The sequence below is a fragment of the Mastigoproctus giganteus genome, chromosome 11, assembly GCF_048544385.1.
Source record: "Mastigoproctus giganteus isolate SK-2022 chromosome 11, ASM4854438v1, whole genome shotgun sequence".
Lineage (NCBI taxonomy): Eukaryota > Metazoa > Arthropoda > Arachnida > Uropygi > Thelyphonidae > Mastigoproctus > Mastigoproctus giganteus.
The window spans coordinates 102,485,080-102,502,998 of record NC_143585.1 but is presented as its reverse complement, the minus strand read 5'-3'; the positions used below and the strand labels follow the sequence as shown (position 1 = coordinate 102,502,998).

The following is a 17,919-nucleotide window of genomic DNA, read 5'->3' as shown; positions in this document are numbered from 1 at the left end:
GACAGGCATCTATATCACAGTATAAAAAGAAACAAAGAAATTAGTTTAGTTTTTTTGTTCACATCAGTCACTGAGGAAGTCATGATGTGAGTGCATTGCTACCAAGCACGCATCGCAGCGTTACGATGGCCTCGGTGTTAAGCGAGACCTGATCGATCATTGCTGCACTCGCATGTTTAGTGTTCTAATTGCACTTTCCCCAAAATATGTAGCCAGTTCCAGCTTTGTATGGAAGTGTATAAAAAGAATTTTTATTACACAATTTTTTTTTTTTTTTTACTTTTTTTTTTTCTTACATAGATTTCCTTTGGTTTAAATTGAAAGATAAATAATTGGTTGATGCGCTGTGTGGATTATTTGTTAATTTGCAGGGGGAGGGGATAAGTTAGGCCACTACACTAAAAAAAAGCACTCCAACACACCATATACGTGTGTAACGATGGATGATTTTCGAGAAAAAAAAGTACTTTGGAGAATAGTCTCACTTATTTTTAATTATGTTATTTATTTATTTATAATAGACAAGGAAAGTCCCAAGTGTTTGAAGCCTTAATTAATGATATGCGAATTCCCCAGAGAACAGAATATTATTCGAAAATTCTCCACGAATATTCTCTACTCACATCAGTAATGTGGCACTATCTTTATCGGTATACAGTACCAAGCACGGAACTGAAATGCAGAAATACGCCGTCATGTGACATGGAACAATATAAGATTGTTTACAGCTGAGGTTGACAGACATTTAGTACTTTGGACGCAGTCTTCTGTGCCAGTGTGTACAAAGACTGATAACAGTTTCTATAAGAAGTTCATTAGCTACTTATTGGAAGTATTCGTATCATTTAATCTTCTGTATTCATTTGTGGCAAAATTTGACCTTAGTTTGCCTTTCATCTTTATTACTCTTGTCATTGTCGTTTTCTGCTGCGGAAAACAAGATGAGCGTCGTGGAAACTGTTTTGTCTCTTTTTCTGGTTTTGTCAGTAATAGCAGTAGCTTCGTTAACAGGTAAAGGGGTTTTCTTTTTAATTTGCGGAATAATTAAACTTCTAAATGACATTAATTCATTGACAAGTTAATTTTAATTGGTTAGTCACCTATTTTATATTAATTCAGCTCGATTTCATCATTTAAGTTACAAAAAGTTTTAGCGTTTCTACAATAAGATTAGAAAAAAATTTTTTCACTTTAAATTAAAAATATATTTGATTCCTATGCCATTTTAGAATGCTGTTTCGAATTAGTTCTGATATACCCTATTACATGTCTGGTTATTATTATTATTATTATTTTAAATCTAAAAACGGGATTTTTCATTTTAGATTGTACTCTCCCTTTCCCCTTACAACGTATGACTTAGGTGTGTTACTGAATCTGCAGATGATCTACATAACCTATAATGAACATACTTTCGTGGAGTATATATACACTTCACGTGTTCGAACCTACAAACACCACAAATACACGGCACGCGGTTCCGTTATTGGAAATGCAAAGATAACATTCATTCATGCCGCGATTCATTGTTACAAAAGGAGCCGTTGTGTGCACCTATGCAGTTTTTTTTTTTTTTTAATTTTGTGAATGCACGCGTTTGTATTTACTAGGTGAAATTCTGTTAAGCTACTGTAAATTGAGGCTGCACTCATAACAAATGTATAACTAGGAAAATATTTAAAATATGAGGGGTAGACCAAGTTAGCAGTTGATTTATTTATATTTACCTTATAAAGCATCCTTTTTTTTTTTTTTTTTTTTTTTTTGTTATTCTATATCATTTTCTAGTAAACGAGTTATTCACCTTGATTGCATTATGGTGATTTTATGCTAAATGACATAAGTGCGCGTGTGTAGTAGAATCTTGTTAATGCAAAATTCAAAGGGACATAAATTTAAGTGTACAGTACTAATAACAAGGTTTTGCCGATATGTCAAATGGTACCATAACTAACTTTTATTTAACAATAACAAGAATAATATTCCCTTTTACAGGGGAACAAAGTGCTTTGTATAAACAGTTTGTAATAACGATCTTACTATATATACAGGGTGTCTCAAAAATATTGGTACAAACGTTTAGGGGAGGTAGGTACCATCTAAAGGAATGTGAATCGCATAGGAACCCATAACTGGAAATGTCACGGGAAAGTAGTAGCAGAGGCACAAGAAGCAGAAATGACACAAGACAGTAATTAGTGGCAAACATTTAGTCGACATAATATTAACAATGGAGTACGAGATGGATGCATTTCATGATGTTACAACAGATGCTCGAAGGTTCCACCATGAGAAACACTGACGCAGCATGGATTGGCGGACACGGTCGAACACACCTGGAGTTTCTTTGACAGTAGCAGCAGCAGCACAGACGAGTCTCGCCACAAGATCCATTTCCGTCTCCACAGGCGATTCAGACACGATAGAGATGAGGGCCCCCACAGAAAGAAATCAAGGCTCGATAAATCAGGTGAGCATGGAGGCTATCGAGCAACGGGTCCACCACAGCCAATCCATCTACGCCAAAAACGCCTGTTCAAATGGTCACGAACGCACACACTCCATAATGGACAGGTGCTCCGCCATATTGAAACCAAATGTTGTGTCTCAACATTTGGTTTCAACCCGGAACATCGTCAAGTAACCCTGGTAGAACACGTTCAAGAAAGATTCGATATTTAGCGGAGTTCGTGCGGGATGGTAACAGGTATGGGGCATCTAACCAGTCACCGACCATACCTGCCCACACATTTATTGCAAAGCGATGTTGTGCTGCACGGGGGTGGACACCGTGTGGGTTGTCACGAGCATTGTGCTGATTGAATAAGCCTTCCCGAGTGAAATAAGCCTCATCCGTGAACAAAACAGGCTGGAAAATTCAAGTCTTGAACACTTTCTTGGAGAAACCACTGCGCAAAAGCCACACGTGCAGGATGATCTTGGGGGAGCAGTAACTAAACCCTTTGGAGATGAAAGGGGTGTAAGGAATCGTCGTGCCAGACACGCTGTACACTGCAACGAGACACTCCTAAGGCAGAGGCAACGGCACGTGTGCTGGTAGTAGGATTATTCTGGACGGCATTCAACACACTTTCTTCCCTGGTGGGAGTTCGCTTCGAATGTGGTCTGCCCGCACTACACCTGTTACTTCTAAATGACCCATAATCGGAAAAATTTTGATGCACACGTGCAAACAAATGGTGGTCTGGTACATGTCTGTCTGGGAAGCGTTCTCCTTAAATTCGTTGAGCGGCTCATTCATTTCCCTCTGCTAATCCATACACTAGGTGCATGTCTGCCAGCTCACAGTTCGTATATCGATGCATGCTCTTCGTGCGGCGACTACTGCTTGAATGAGTAAACCAGAAATTTTCCCTCTCGCGAACTGATGAACAGCACCGTATACGAACTTACGGTGACGTTTCCGGTTATCGGTTCCTATGCGATTCACATTCTTTTAGATGTTACCTACCTCCCCTAAACGTTTGTACCAATATTTTTGAGACACCCTGTATATATATGTGTGTGAGTGTATGTGTTTTTTTTTTCCCCTCTTTTTAATGGCGCTTTGACATATAAGTATTATTGTGCATACAAATCTGGTAATCAAGTTAGCCCAACTAGGTTATGTTAATTCAGCATGGCCTATACATATTAATTTTAAGAAGTATATTACTATATGATAATGAATTTTTCATTGCACTTTACTGATGAATTTTCATTACCTTTAGCTAAAATTATGTTTAAGTCAATACTAATTTTAAATAACAATACATTTACATATATTATAATATAGAACATTCCATCACGTGGCCGTCAATCCCCTACTTCTTTGGGGGCTTTGAGTCCGAGGTAAGGCAGAAATAAATGTACAAATAACAGTAAAAACATATGTAAATACAAAGGTAAATGTAAATACAATTTGATAAAACAAACTGAAATCCCATTGTTGGCATATTTCATAAAGAATTAACAGAAAACCAACCAGCCAACAACCAAATAAACCCCCCCCCCACAGCAGACATTAGCATAGGATGTCAGGGGCCTGAGGTTAATGCACCAACACAACACAGTAGAAAGTAAGGCGACTGCGCAGTAAAAAGCTTCGCTACCTATATATTAGAAGGCGGGAAATAACCCCTTTCTAATCTACAACTTCCTCAGGACAGTAACAGTAGGTAAGAGCCTTCGCAATATCAGATACTTACCCATTGGGCTTTGTGTCCCCTATCACAGTTTGCTGTAGAGAATGATTATAAAAATTTAAACTGAAATAAAAATAAGTAAATGAAATATTTAAAATGTAAATTTGAAAGTTAAATTAATATAGCAAAAAGGCCAAACTGGTATAGGGACAACAGAAACGGGTAGGTATGAGACATTACATCAGATGGGCTGTCAATCCACTCAAAGCCCCTCAAGAAGTAGGGGATTGATGGCCACGTGATGGAATGTTCTATATTATAATATATGTAAATGTATTGTTATTTAAAATTAGTATTGAATTAAACATAATTTTAGCTGAAGGTAATGAAAATTCATCAGTAAAGTGTAATGAAAAATTCATTATCATATAGTAATATACTTAAAATTAATATGTATAGGCCATTCTGAATTAACATAACCTAGTTGAGCTAACTTGATTACCAGATTTGTATGCACAATAATACTTATATGTCAAAGCGCCATTAAAAAGAGAAAAAAAAACACATACACTCACATATATATACAGGCACGTATAATGTCCAATTGGCATTAACGTTGCACATAAGTATTCATTAAACTATAAGCTAAAATCTAACCTATTATGCATACTAATTATATATATACACATATATATTTTTTTTTTTTTTGTATACTGTAATATTTAAGATAATTATATAGAAGGTAATTCAAGCAGACAATACCAAGCAGGATTTAAAGAAATGCAAGGGATATAAAAAAAAATATATATACATAAAACTTATCGTTGTCTACCCACAATCTAAATGACTTCAACTGGGGCCAACCACCAAGCTGAAGGCAAAAAACGACAAGAAGTTCTCTGTTTCTGTAATGATCAATATCTGCTAAGATGTATAAAAAATCAAGAGATTAAGTAATTTGAATCTAAACCAATTAAAGGTAGTTAAATTTTGGAATCAAAAGGAAGATATTATAAATGTAAGCATATATTGAACATCATTGACCCGACAGAGAATGTAATTTAATAATTAAAATAAGAATAAGTATAAGGCATATCTACCGTATCCAGGACATAAAGTAGTAACAACAATAGTCATGATGAAATAACAATCCTTCTAGTGAGGTAATATATATGTGGTGACCTCTATGTGATGGATATGGTAAAAATAAATAAATAAATAATTAATTAAAGTTAAGTTAACGCAAAGAGAAACATGCAGATAGTAAGAAGAATAAAAACTAACAGAGTAGGAATAATAGAACCTGAACTCCATAAAGACGAAAATATAGTAGTACAAATAAGAAATAGTTTCTCCTACATCCTCGGATTACCCTAATAATTTTGGAGAAATAAGAACAAAGAGTGTAGGACAGCTTAAAGACAATACAAGATATAAGTTGTAGCTTGGGTATGCCCGGGATCGCAAACCCGTTCCTATAGTAGGACCCTGAGCTGAATTTGCATGTCACCTTAGCGTGAATTTAAGTATATACAGTGTAATTATAAGATAAGATAAAATAAATGATACGCTATGAATGATTTGCAGGCCGGTGGGTACAAGTTTTCTACGCCGTAAGACACCAAGAAAGCAAAGTGTATCCTATGTACTACATAATATACATGGCTCTAAATCCGTAAATATGGTAATTATATTGAAGCAATGGGTTTAGAAAATAAATTTTTGAAATTAATTATATTTATCGCCTTCCTGAAGTGGTATTTCAGGTAAGCGATAGGGAAATCTTTATTTATCAACTTATTGTACAATGCTATTACAAATGTTTGCTGAACAGGTTGTGTTTATATACAAGGCAAGTCAGAATTATGTATACATACATTTTAACAATTCATAATGTGTGAATCTGTTGGCTATTGAATCTGTAAGATCCTCTATGACAGGCTGAATTGTGTGTTTGGCATCTATTAAAAAAACTTCAAGATATTCAAAATACCCTCCTCTGGCTCACATGCATAAATAACATCTTTTTCAACACTCCTACCATACAACTGCATTCTCAAGAGCACTGATTCCACCATTTTTATGACAGTACCACTTGCAAAGTTGTGTTTGTTTGTTTGTTGATTGGATCATCTTCCTGTATTGTATGCACCACCATGTAGTGTATACACTAAAAGGCTTAAAATTTATGTCCTTTAAGATTCATCTAATAATCTATTGACTCATTTGCATTTCTCATGAACACTGTCTTGTTGACTTCTGTGGGGAAACATTCAAATTTGTTAAGACAGCTTCAACATTTTCAGTACTTCTTGATTCCCTTTCTGTCCCTGCTTGTCTTATTGGTATTGTGTATAGTTCCATGTTCCTGAAATTTATCATGCAGATGGGTTATTGTTAGAACAGTAGATGCCCTTTGTTCCATGTTGTCTTTCCCAAGCATGCCAAACCTCTATGCCATTTTCAAGTTTCCAGTACCATTTAAGAATTGCCTTTCTCTCATAAAAACTTAATTGTGTGTTTTCTCTCATTTCTATAGGTTTCAGCCAATCTGAAAAAAGAAATAATATAAATCCATAATTCATGAATTGTGGATTTTTAAAGTGTGTATATGTAATTTTGACTCTGTGTGTAAAGGTTAATTTATGGGATGGAGATTCTAACTCTTTCTTATAGGACATGGGTCCCTTATTGACTTGGATGTGGCTACCTTCTAGTGGTAAAATCCCTGCTTACTAAATTTGCATGTAGCATTAGATACAGTAATCCTTAAGGTTACTATCTGGTTTATTTTATTAGTATATTTTTCCGAAAATAAAATGTTTAGCTAGAAGTTTTTTCCTATGTTTAATTTTATTTGCCTTATTATGGTAAGCTCAGTTTTTTTTTATTAACATTGAAATGTTTAATTTCTTTGTGCATGATCCTTTTTTTGATAGTTTGAAGGAGGAATTGGGGAAAAAGGGGTTGGAGCAAAATTATGAAGTACTATGACTAATTTCTCCAAGGCTGAATTGCCCATGAGCTCAATGCTAGAGTTGATGCTTTAGCAACAGACAGCACAACATCCTCCACAGTACATAACTGTGGTCCCACAGGAGGTATCTATAGTTGGCAACTCTATTGACAAATGGAAAATATATTGTGGAATAGGAAACAGGATGTATATGTTCTAAAGTTAATGATAGTGTAGAGTTATCTTTTAAAGGCACTAAAATGTGAAGCTGTTGGTACTAATAAGGATAGGAGATCTGAGTTATGACTTGCATAACAGGTACAGGGTAACTTTGAAAAAAAAGTTGTAAGTTTTAGGATTAAATTTAAAAATTTAATGACATGATAGGCAGAAGTATATGATGAATGCCTTGTCAATCAATTCAGCCCCAGAGAGACTGTGCAAGGTTCATGGGGTAGAATTTTTCCCAGCATAGTCTGTGCTTGTTAACAGAAGTGACCATTATTACCAAAGATATGGGATACTTTTAAATAGCTGGGTGAAAGAACATATGCTGATGCTAATGAGACGGTGTTAGGTGGATTGGTAAACCTAGTTTAAGATGTGGGAGGAATATGTAGATTAGCAGCTGCAAACAGATGTGAAAGTGATTCTTGCACTGTTTTTATTGGGATATACAGTAGTCTGAAAAGTGAGGTGTCTAAGATTATAAAGCCTGGTAGGAGTCTTCATGAGACATGCAAATATCTGGCCTTCTTAGGGTTACTAAGAGGAATAACAATACGTATATTTTCATTGTATACTGATGCTAGAAGTATAGTAAACAAATTTGAAATACTGGTTATCAGATGTGGACATAACGTATATAGAAGTGTGGTGCCACTTAGCATTAGTAGAGGCACATGATGCCAGAAAGCAAGCTTATATAGCATCAGCCAAAAACAAAAAAAAAACACCCTTCCCATTTCACTGATCCATTCATTCCAAATGTTTGTCTAGTTCTGCCTTGAATTTATTTTAAGTTATCAACTTCCACAACAACAGATGGAAGTTCGTTCCAGTAATCAACTACCTGCTGGCTAAAGGCAAACTTCTACACATCTATTCTACAACTGTCTTTTTTCAGTTTGAATCTATGCCCCCATCAGGTTTGTAATCTGAGTAACAGGAAGAATCCCATCAACATTGAGCCTGCTCAATCCATTCAAGGCCTTATACACCTCAATCAGATTGCCTCGCAGGTGCCTAGTCGCCAGAAGCTGCAATTTGCAGAACTTAAACCTTTCTTCATAAGAACGCCCCTTTGTTCCCTTCACCGGTCTTGTTGCCCTTCTCTGCACTCTTTCTAGCAACTCTACATCCTTCCTACAATGAGGCTTCCAGACATGTATGCAGTACTCAGGGTGTGGCCTGACCATTACCTTATACAAGGGGATAATCACCTTATCCCTGCTTACAAAATTCCTGTATATCATTGACAAGACCCCATGACATAGTCTGGCAGCCTGTCTGCACTGCCCAGAAAACTTCATATCTGTCTGTACAGTTACCTCCAGGTCTCTTTCATTCTCCACTACCCTGAATATAATGACACTCAGTTGGTACATTCATTGGGGTTACTGCTACTCATATGCAGTACTTTGCATTTGTCAATGTTAAACTTCAGTTGCCACTTCTCAGCCCTTCTACCCAACTTTTCCAGATCCTGTTGCAGCAGCATACTGTTATTAATGATCCTTCCAACCTTTGTATCATCTGCAAACTTTGACATTAAGCTTGATATGCCTTCATCAATATCATTGATAAATATATAAAACAACAATGGGCTGAACACCGAACTGTGATGGACACCACTAATAACATTAGTCCACGAAGAGCAGTATCCATTGATTACCACTCTATCTTCCACTCAACCATCCTTTTATCCATTGTAGCAACTTAATGCCACACTGCTCCAATTTGTACAGTAGTCTTCCATCTGTAACTGTATCAAAAGTTTCCTGAAATCCAAGTATATGATATCAAAATTAATTTTTGCATCCAGTCCCTTTGTGACCACATCATAGTATCCAATTAGATTGGTCAGACAAGACTTCCCCTTGACAAACCCATGCTGTGTCTGAATTATTACTGCTGTCTTGTCTAGATGATCCTGTAATGCTTCTTTAACCAGTGACTCCATTATTTTCCCTGGAACAGAAGTCAAACTAACAGGATGTCGCCCTTTGTGAATTGGAGATACATTTGCACATCTCCAGTCCGTGGTGACTTCCCCCGAGTCCAAGGATGCTTTCGTAATTATGGTTAAGGGTTTGCTTACTTCCTTTGCCACCTCCTTTAATATAACTGGATAGATCCCATCCACCCCAGATGCCTTTTATGTTTGACTTCAACAGTTTCTCCTCCACTTTGCTCTCGGTTATTACAAAATCATTTAACTCCCTATTAGATTGATAAACGTCAGGCCCTCTCCTCCTTGAATAATTCCTAATGTGTGAATATAGATGCAAAATACTTATTTAGTTCAACAGCTATCTGAGAATGATCATCTACAGTCAAACCATTGATATCATGTGGACCAATCTGATTCATCCTCTTACTTTTAGAGTTTATATAAGTAAAGAAGTCTTTGATGTTTTTCTTTGCATCCTTTGCCAAAAATTTTTCACAATCTGCCTTCACTTGCTTAACCTCCTTTGTGATTTGATTACAGACTAGCTTGTGTCTACTATAGGTTCTGTGTCTCCTGACAATTTGTGCATCCCATGCAGTTTTCTTCTCTGCCAAGCATCTCATTAGTTCATCTGACATCCATTTGGGCCTGAACTTAGAGCAGTATTTCTTAGTTGGAACAAAAGCCTAGTAGCTTCCAAAATTACTTTCTTGAATGCTTCCCATTTAGAATTTGCTGTGGTAACATCATCAGTTGGTGCCACTGTATAGAACCTGAAAAATCACTGAGGCCACTGTTAGTCACCTTACGAAAGCAAACACCCTTCCCTTTAGCCATGATGATCGTTGCATCTTTAAGTAAATACCACATCAGTACACTGTGATCACTGCCTTATAATGGTTCCTTTATCTGTAAATTCTTAATGCATGAATAATCACTGCCAATAATCAGATCAAAAGTATTACTCTTTCTTGTTGCCTCTCTAACATGTTGCTGTAGAAAACAATCTAATAAATCCACAAGAGCCTTGTTAGTGTGTATGTGACCAACTCAAGGTCAAGTCTATATCTGGGAAGTTAATCTCCCATTATAAGACACTCTGATTTACTGGCCCACAATTTCTCTGTATAATTGTTCATTGTACTCATCAAAGTCATTAGGCCTATAAGAAACTCCTACCCTCATTTTTGCTTTCCTAGTGCTTATGTCACACCAAACCGACTCAACATTGCACTGTCCATCTATGTCAATTGGATGCACTTCCTTAGATTTTGTTTCTTAACTAACAGCATAACCCCTCCTCCCTTCCTATCCTGTCTATCCTCTCCGTACACATTGTACTCCCCCAAATTCCAATTCTGCATCCCTTATATATTGGCACATTATAGCCAGTGTAGCTTATGCGCCATTACCCCCCCCCACCCTTATATCTGAGTGACACCACATCTCTGATATCTCCAACAATGTCTGCCTTGGATGTCTTAACCAGCACTTCAAATTGAAATTTATTTATTATACTCCTAGCATTGGCATACCTGCAAAGATACATCCACCTGTTCTTACTCTGTTACTCTAACACAGCCCATGTATTTACTTATTTCAATGGGTGCTGCTCTTCGTGGACTAATGTTTTTAGTGGAGTCCCACAGGGTTCGGTGTTGGGTCCTCTCTTGTTTTGTATATTTATCAATGATATTGATGAAGGTATATCAGGCTTAGTGTCGAAGTTTGCAGATGATACAAAGGTTGGCAGGGTTATTAATGACAGTAATGGCAGTGTGCTACTGCAACAGGATCTAGATAATTTGGGCAGATGGGCTAAGAAGTGGCAACTGAAGTTTAACCTTGATAAATGCAGAGTACTGCATATGGGTAGAAGGTAACCCCAGAGAAACATATCAACTGTGTGGTACTACACTTAAGGTGGTAGAAAATAAAAAAGACCTGGGAGTAATTGTGCAGTCAGATTTTAAGTTTTCTGAGTAATGCAGACAGGCTGCCAGGGCAGATCATGGGGTTTTGTCAATGATATATAGGAATTTTGCTAGCAGGGAAAAGGAGGTGATTGTCCCTCTGTATAAGGCACTGGTCAAGCCACGCCTTGAGTACTGCATACAGGTCTGGATACCTCATTTTAGGAGGGATGTAGATTTGCTTGAGCGTGTACAGAAAAGTGCAACAAGATTGGTGAGGGGAATAAAGGGATCCTCTTACCAAGAGTGCTTAAGTTCTGCAAATTGCAGTGGCTGGAGACTAGGCACCTGTGTGGTGATCTGATTGAATGGGATCTGATTATAAGCCTTAAATGGGTTGAGCATGCTGAATTCTAATGGGATCCTTCCACTTGTTCAGATTATGAACCTAAGGGGGCATAAATTCAAATTAAGAAAAGACAGATGTAGAATAGATGTGTGGAAATTTGCCTTTAGCCCAGCAGGTGGTTAATTGCTGGAACAAACTTCCATCTGTCGTTGTGGAAGTTGATAGGTTAAATAAATTTAAGGAGGAACTGGACAGGCATTTGGAGGGAATGGTGTGATTTTTTTTTTTTTTTTTTTGGCTGATGCTGCATAAGCTCATACACTTGCTTTCTTGCATCACATGCCACTACTACTACTGCTTATTTTGACTACCAGCAGTTATGAAATCCTCAGCAACTGGCTTTCTGGGCTGCTGTTCATTCCAATAGAAGCTGTGCAAAAATTATATCCATCTCTGCCTGCAGCTACTGTTAATCTATTAGTCTGTGAATCCCCACAAGCCAGTAGTTTTCCGACCCACCTAACATTGCCTCGGTAGCATCAGCAAATATTTTTCCCTTTCTATTTAAGTGTTAATGACAGTAATCAGGATAAGCTACTGCAACAAAATTAAAAAAAAAAAAAAAAAATTGGGTAGATGGGTTGATAAATTCTGAAGTTTAACATTGAAAAAAGTAAGTTACAGTGTATGGATAACAGCAATCCCAGATTACCTTGCCTAGTGAGTATGGTACTTTACTCAGAGTAGTGGAAAATGAAAAACACCTGGGGATAATTGTGCAGTCTGATAGGGAGTTGTCTGAGTAATGCAGACAAGCTGCCAGGACAGTTCATGGGGTTTTGTCAATGATATTCAGGAACTATGCTAGCAGTAATAAGGAGGTGATTATCTGATTGTATAGGGCAGTGGTTGGATTGCATCTTGAGTACTGTATACAGATCTTTAGACCTCATTTTAGGAAGGATGGTGATCTGTTGGAATAGGTAGTGACATTGGTGAAGGGAATCAAAGGTCTTATCAAGAAAGGCTTCAGTTCTTCAAATTGCAGCATCTGGAGACTAGGTACATGCAAGGTGATCTGATTGAGGTATTGAAGGCTTTTAGTGGATTGAAGAAGGTTAGTGCTGATGACATTCTTCCTCTTGCTCATACTACACACGTGAGGAGGCAATAAATTAAAACTGAGTAATGGTTGCAGTATAGATGTGTGGTTGTTTGGTTCTTGGACCACTGTTTTTCTGATTTTCATAAATGATATGAAAGGGATAAAGGGTGTGATGTCAAAATTTGCAGAGTGTGTAAAGATTATGAGAATCATAAATGAACAGTGCCAAGCAATTTTACAGAGCAATTGTACATCTGCATTTTTATTTATTTATTATGAAACCCCAAGCATGAGAGAAATTAGAAACTTTAGTACCACACATGGATTTATTAAGGTTGGGAAGATGAGAGAAGATACTTGTTGGCATTAGACTTAAGGTGCCTCCGTAGACAGGTGTGCAGGAGCAGCAGTGCATAGCACACGCTTCTTGATTAGACAGGGGTTCGAGCCCGTGACCACCAAATACGGAGTATGTGGAAAGGTCAGGGAATGACCACCACATATCCCTGGAGCAATATGGCCTTAGTTGATAATGCTCCTAAAAACCAAATAACAAACAACAAACAATTAGACTTGAACTTCTGTAGATTGTAATTTTCAGGAAATACATATGAAGGGAGATTGTTCCAGAAAATGGAAGTTAAAGGAGTAAATGAAGAAGAAAAGTTGGCTCTGTGAGTTCGAAGTTGGACAGTAAAAGGGTGATGACTGGTTGCAGCACATGTTCGAACTGGTTTGGAAAAGAGCAGCAATTATAGACGCTAATTCAGACGAACAGTACCCATGGAAGTATCCATAGAAAAAGTATGCAGCAGAAAAGATCGTCTGTGAGATGGAGTGGAAAGATGTTGTTATTGATAGTCATTAATTAACTGCCCTCCTTTTGAATGGAATCTAGAAACCCGAGACAGGTTTTGGGGGCACTACTGAAGATGTGGGAATGATATGTTGTAGGGCGGATTTGTGATTTGTTCTGAGTGAACTGCTGTTTGCAAGGAAAATAACACCACAAACAAAAGAGAAAATCCAGTTTTTTAGATTTGTAATTGCTTATGCCAAGAGAGATTGGAAGTCAGGGTAATACCCAATAGAGATATGTGAACTTGTCTAGAAATTAGTGTCATTGAAGATATGCATTGGAGCAGAAGAATCCTTTTTGCAAGATATGACAGGATTGAGTTTTAAAAGGATTGAAATCAGCTAAGTTATCCTTTCCCCACTGGAGAAAAGGTAACTTAGCTTAGGATTGGCATTTAAGGAATTGGTAGTGGATATTAAAGAAGTTGAAGCTGTTTGAGCAGAGCAAGATTTCTCACACTGGAAGGTGGAGTGCAATGTGCTATCATTAGCAAAACTATGGATAGGATTTCTGGTCATTGGAAGAAGGTCCTTAATATATAAAGGAAAAGAGTGGGAGAAAGAACTGAACCTTCAGAACACCTGCAGTAGTGGAGAAGTTAGAAAATAAAGAGCCATCTACTATCACCTGTAGTCGGCAGTCGGAGAGAGAACTGGATACCCAGTTACAAAAAATGGTTGGTTAAACCATAAGATGGAAGCTTATTTAGAAGACTTTTATGCCCAACATGATCAAAGCCTTTGAAATGTCAAGAGCAACTGCTTGAATTTCACCAAACTTTTCCATTGAATTTGTCCATAGATGGGTAACATAAGCCAATACATCGCCAGTGGATCGACACTGATGGAATCCATACTGGTGATCATCAGTCAGATGGAAGGTTTCTATATAGTTTAAGAGTTGGTGGTTAATATAATTTTCCATCAATTTAGAAAGACTAGAAGTAAGTGCAATGGGACAATAATTGGGTGGGAGGGATTTGTCACCCTTTTTAGGAACTGGCTGGATATGAGCATATTTCTAAACAGAAGAGGAAACACTGGTGGAATAAGAAAGTGAAAAATGCGACACAGAACAGGACTGAGCTTAGGTTTTGAGAACAAGCGGAGAAATACCATCAGGACCTGCTGCTTTCTTGGCATCAAAATTGTTCAGAATTGTTGTGACATCCTTTTGACAGAAGACCACATTAGGCACTGAATGGAGTGTACTGGGGAATGGTAGGAGGTGGTTTACCAAGATCATCAAAACACAAGTTAGAAGAAAAGTAGGATGCTTGCAAGTCGGTTTTCTCTTTGCTTGTAGTGGCAATAGTATTTGACAGAGGTGGGAATTGAGATAGGTTTTGGCAAAAGACCAGAATGCTTGACTGCTATTTAAAAAAAAAAAATATATATATAGAGAGAGAGAGAGAGAGAGAGAGAGAGAGAGATAATATTAATAATAATAAAATACTATTAATAATAAAAATAATAGCTTTTTACAAAAAGGATGATTTAAAGCTTTGTTTTTTCAAGAAAACATTGGCCATCATTGTTTAAGGTGACTTCTGCATGGAATGGAGGTGCCAGCTCAAGGATTGAATCTTTATCATTAATACAGTATATGAATAACAGATGTATTTGTGTACTTAATAGAATACATATTTGTATCTTTATCACTTTTCTGCTTTAATATTGATTGTAATTTTTGTTTTAATGAGTAAAGTAAAGCTTACATTAAGTGCATTACATTAGAGCCCAAAAATATGACAGTGGGAACATGTCTTCCCTTTTTTAACATGTGATACATACAAAAAAAAAAACCCAATTTGAATTGCTGTTTATAGGTTGTTGTTTGGGTTTAGGGTGCATTGGTGACTTAGACCATATTGCTGTATATATTTTGTCTGTAAATTGAGTGCGTGTGTTCTGTGGTTGATTTTACTTTTTTCTGAAAGAAAAAACCATGCAATCCTTGCCCGAGACAACTTACTCAACTACTTTAGGAAAAAAGGACAAATTCCTTTTGTCACTGACAGGATTCGAATGCAGACCTTTCCCACCTGATGTAGGGAGGACCATTGTTTATATGCACTGTGCTGCTCACAAGGAGTTGTTGATAGGATAATTTTGATATCATATATTTGGATTTCAGGAAAGCTTTTGACACTGTTGCATATGGAAGACTATTGTACAAATTGGAGCAGAATGGTATTAAGGGTAAGTTGCTACAATGGATAAAAGGATGGTTAAGTGGGAGAAGACAGAGGGTGGTAATCAATGGGTGCTGCTCTTCATGGACTAACGTTATTAGTGGAGTCCCACAGGGTTCGGTGTTGGGTCCACTGTTGTTTTGTATATTTATCAATGATATTGATGAAGGTATATATGAGGGGAATGAAAGGATCCTCTTACCAAGAGAGGCTTAAGTTCTGCAAATTGCAATGGCTGGCGACTAGGCACCTGCACGGTGATCTGATTGAGGTGTATAAGGCCTTGAATGGGTTGAACATGCTGAATTCTGATGGGATCCTTCCACTTGTTCAGATTACGAACCTAAGGGGGCATAAATTCAAATTAAGAAAGGACAGATGTAGAATAGATGTGCGGAAATTTGCCTTTAGCCAGCGGGTGGTTAACTGCTGGAACAAACTTCCATCTGTCGTTGTGGAAGTTGATAGGTTAAATAAATTTAAGGAGGAACTGGACAGGCATTTGGAGGGAATGGTGTGATATTTTTTTTTTTTTTTTTTGTCTGATGCTGCATAAGCTCATACACTTGCTTTCTTGCATCACATGCCACTACTACTACTACATCACCTAGTGTAAATTGGAAACTGCACAGTATTGATAATTCTTAACTTCTCATCTTTATTAATCATTAAGAACTTTAAAAAATATTTTTTTAAAAACCAGCTTTCGTGCTGGAGAAACTCTTATAATATCACAAAGCAAGTGAATTCTTTTTGTCTTTAGAACATAAAATTCAGATAAATACACATTGCATTGCCTTACTTGCTTTTTGAAGAAAAAACTAATCAATTAAGTAAAAAGTGAGCCTCTGCAAAAATGAACTTGGTAATTTTAAATAATATTTTTCTTTTATTAAATTTACTTTTTATATTTTGTGACTTAAGTTTTTTTTTTTTTTTATAATTTGGATGTATTGATGACTGCTAACCAATGACAGCTGACTTCATGCTGTTTTTACACCTGACACCAAATAATGGGACGCCCATAAATTTTTTTTTTATACAAAAGCCTTCTGATTTATATGGTTCGTTGTTCTAATTTAGTTTTGATTACCAGATGCAGACCATTTCTAGTGTTTTATGTAACTGTATTCTCGGTTCCTTTTTCCTACAGAGTTTTTGAAATTAGGCGCCTCCGTAGCCAGGTTGTTTGTTTTTTTTTTTTTTTTTGGTTTTTAGGAGCATTAGCAACTAAGGCCATATTGCTCCGGGGATATGCGGTGGTCATTTCCTGACCTTTCCGCATCCTCCGTATTTGGTGGTGACGGGCTCGAACCCCGGTCTAATCAAGAAGCGTGTGCTACGCACTGCTGCTCCTTCCCACCCGTAGCCAGGTGGGAAGATTGCTAATGCTCCTAAAAACCAAATAACAAACAAACAAGTTTTTGAAATTACATGCCAGAATGAACTATAAATGCATTTTTCAGCAATCATATCTTACTAAATGTACTAGCAGATAATTTTAGTTTGAGTTCTGTGCACATTTTGTTTTTTACACATTTCTTTTCTCACTTTATTTTATTTTTTTAGATAATGAAGCAATGGAATCACATAAGGATCATTATACACTTCATACACAGTGTATTCATGCTGTACAGAAACAAGTCAATGAGGAATTGCATGCTAGCCTTGTTTACATGAAAATGGTAGGGTTTTTGTTATTATCATATTGAGACAATTTTGTGGAAAGACAATTATAAATGTAATTATTTATTTATAAGTAGCTGTAATTATTATACAGGGTTTCCACAAAGTCCTTGTGCACTTTAAAACTGCAGTAACCTTGTTATCTCATATGAAGCCTATCTGTAAAATGCATTGGAAGGTAATTTATTGTAGTTTTTAATGCACAAAAATAATTACCTAATTTTCTCTAATTTTGGTTTTTCATTTCTTTGGATGGTCTACCCTACAAGAGATGGTGTTTTTTTTTTTTTTTTTTTTTTTTTTTTTATGAAAACCCCAAATGACAGGTATTAGAACCTATAGTACTTAGTACCCTGCTTCAATTGGAGGTTTAGAAGACGAAAGAAGATATTTGTTGACATTAGACTTCAACTTCTGCAGACTGTAATTTTCAGGAAATACGTGTAAAGCAAGGTTGTTCCAGAAAACAGCAGTTGAATGAATAATTGTGAAAGATAAAAAGTTGGTTCTGTGAATTTGAAGTTGGACAGTAAATGGAT

The 17,919-nt window shown here is 36.7% G+C and overlaps 1 protein-coding gene across 1 annotated transcript in view; it reads left to right on the top strand.

Annotated features, from left to right (window-relative positions):
- The first annotated feature begins 600 nt into the window (after window positions 1-600).
- The window catches only part of LOC150078308 (soma ferritin-like), a 50,211-nt gene continuing 32,892 nt past the window's right edge, over window positions 601-17,919 (top strand). The window contains exons 1-2 of the mRNA XM_090385221.1: window positions 601-1,011; window positions 17,264-17,379. Of these exons, the coding sequence (XP_090241347.1) occupies window positions 942-1,011; window positions 17,264-17,379 (186 nt within the window). The 5' untranslated portion in view covers window positions 601-941. The remainder of the gene's footprint in view (window positions 1,012-17,263; window positions 17,380-17,919) is intronic.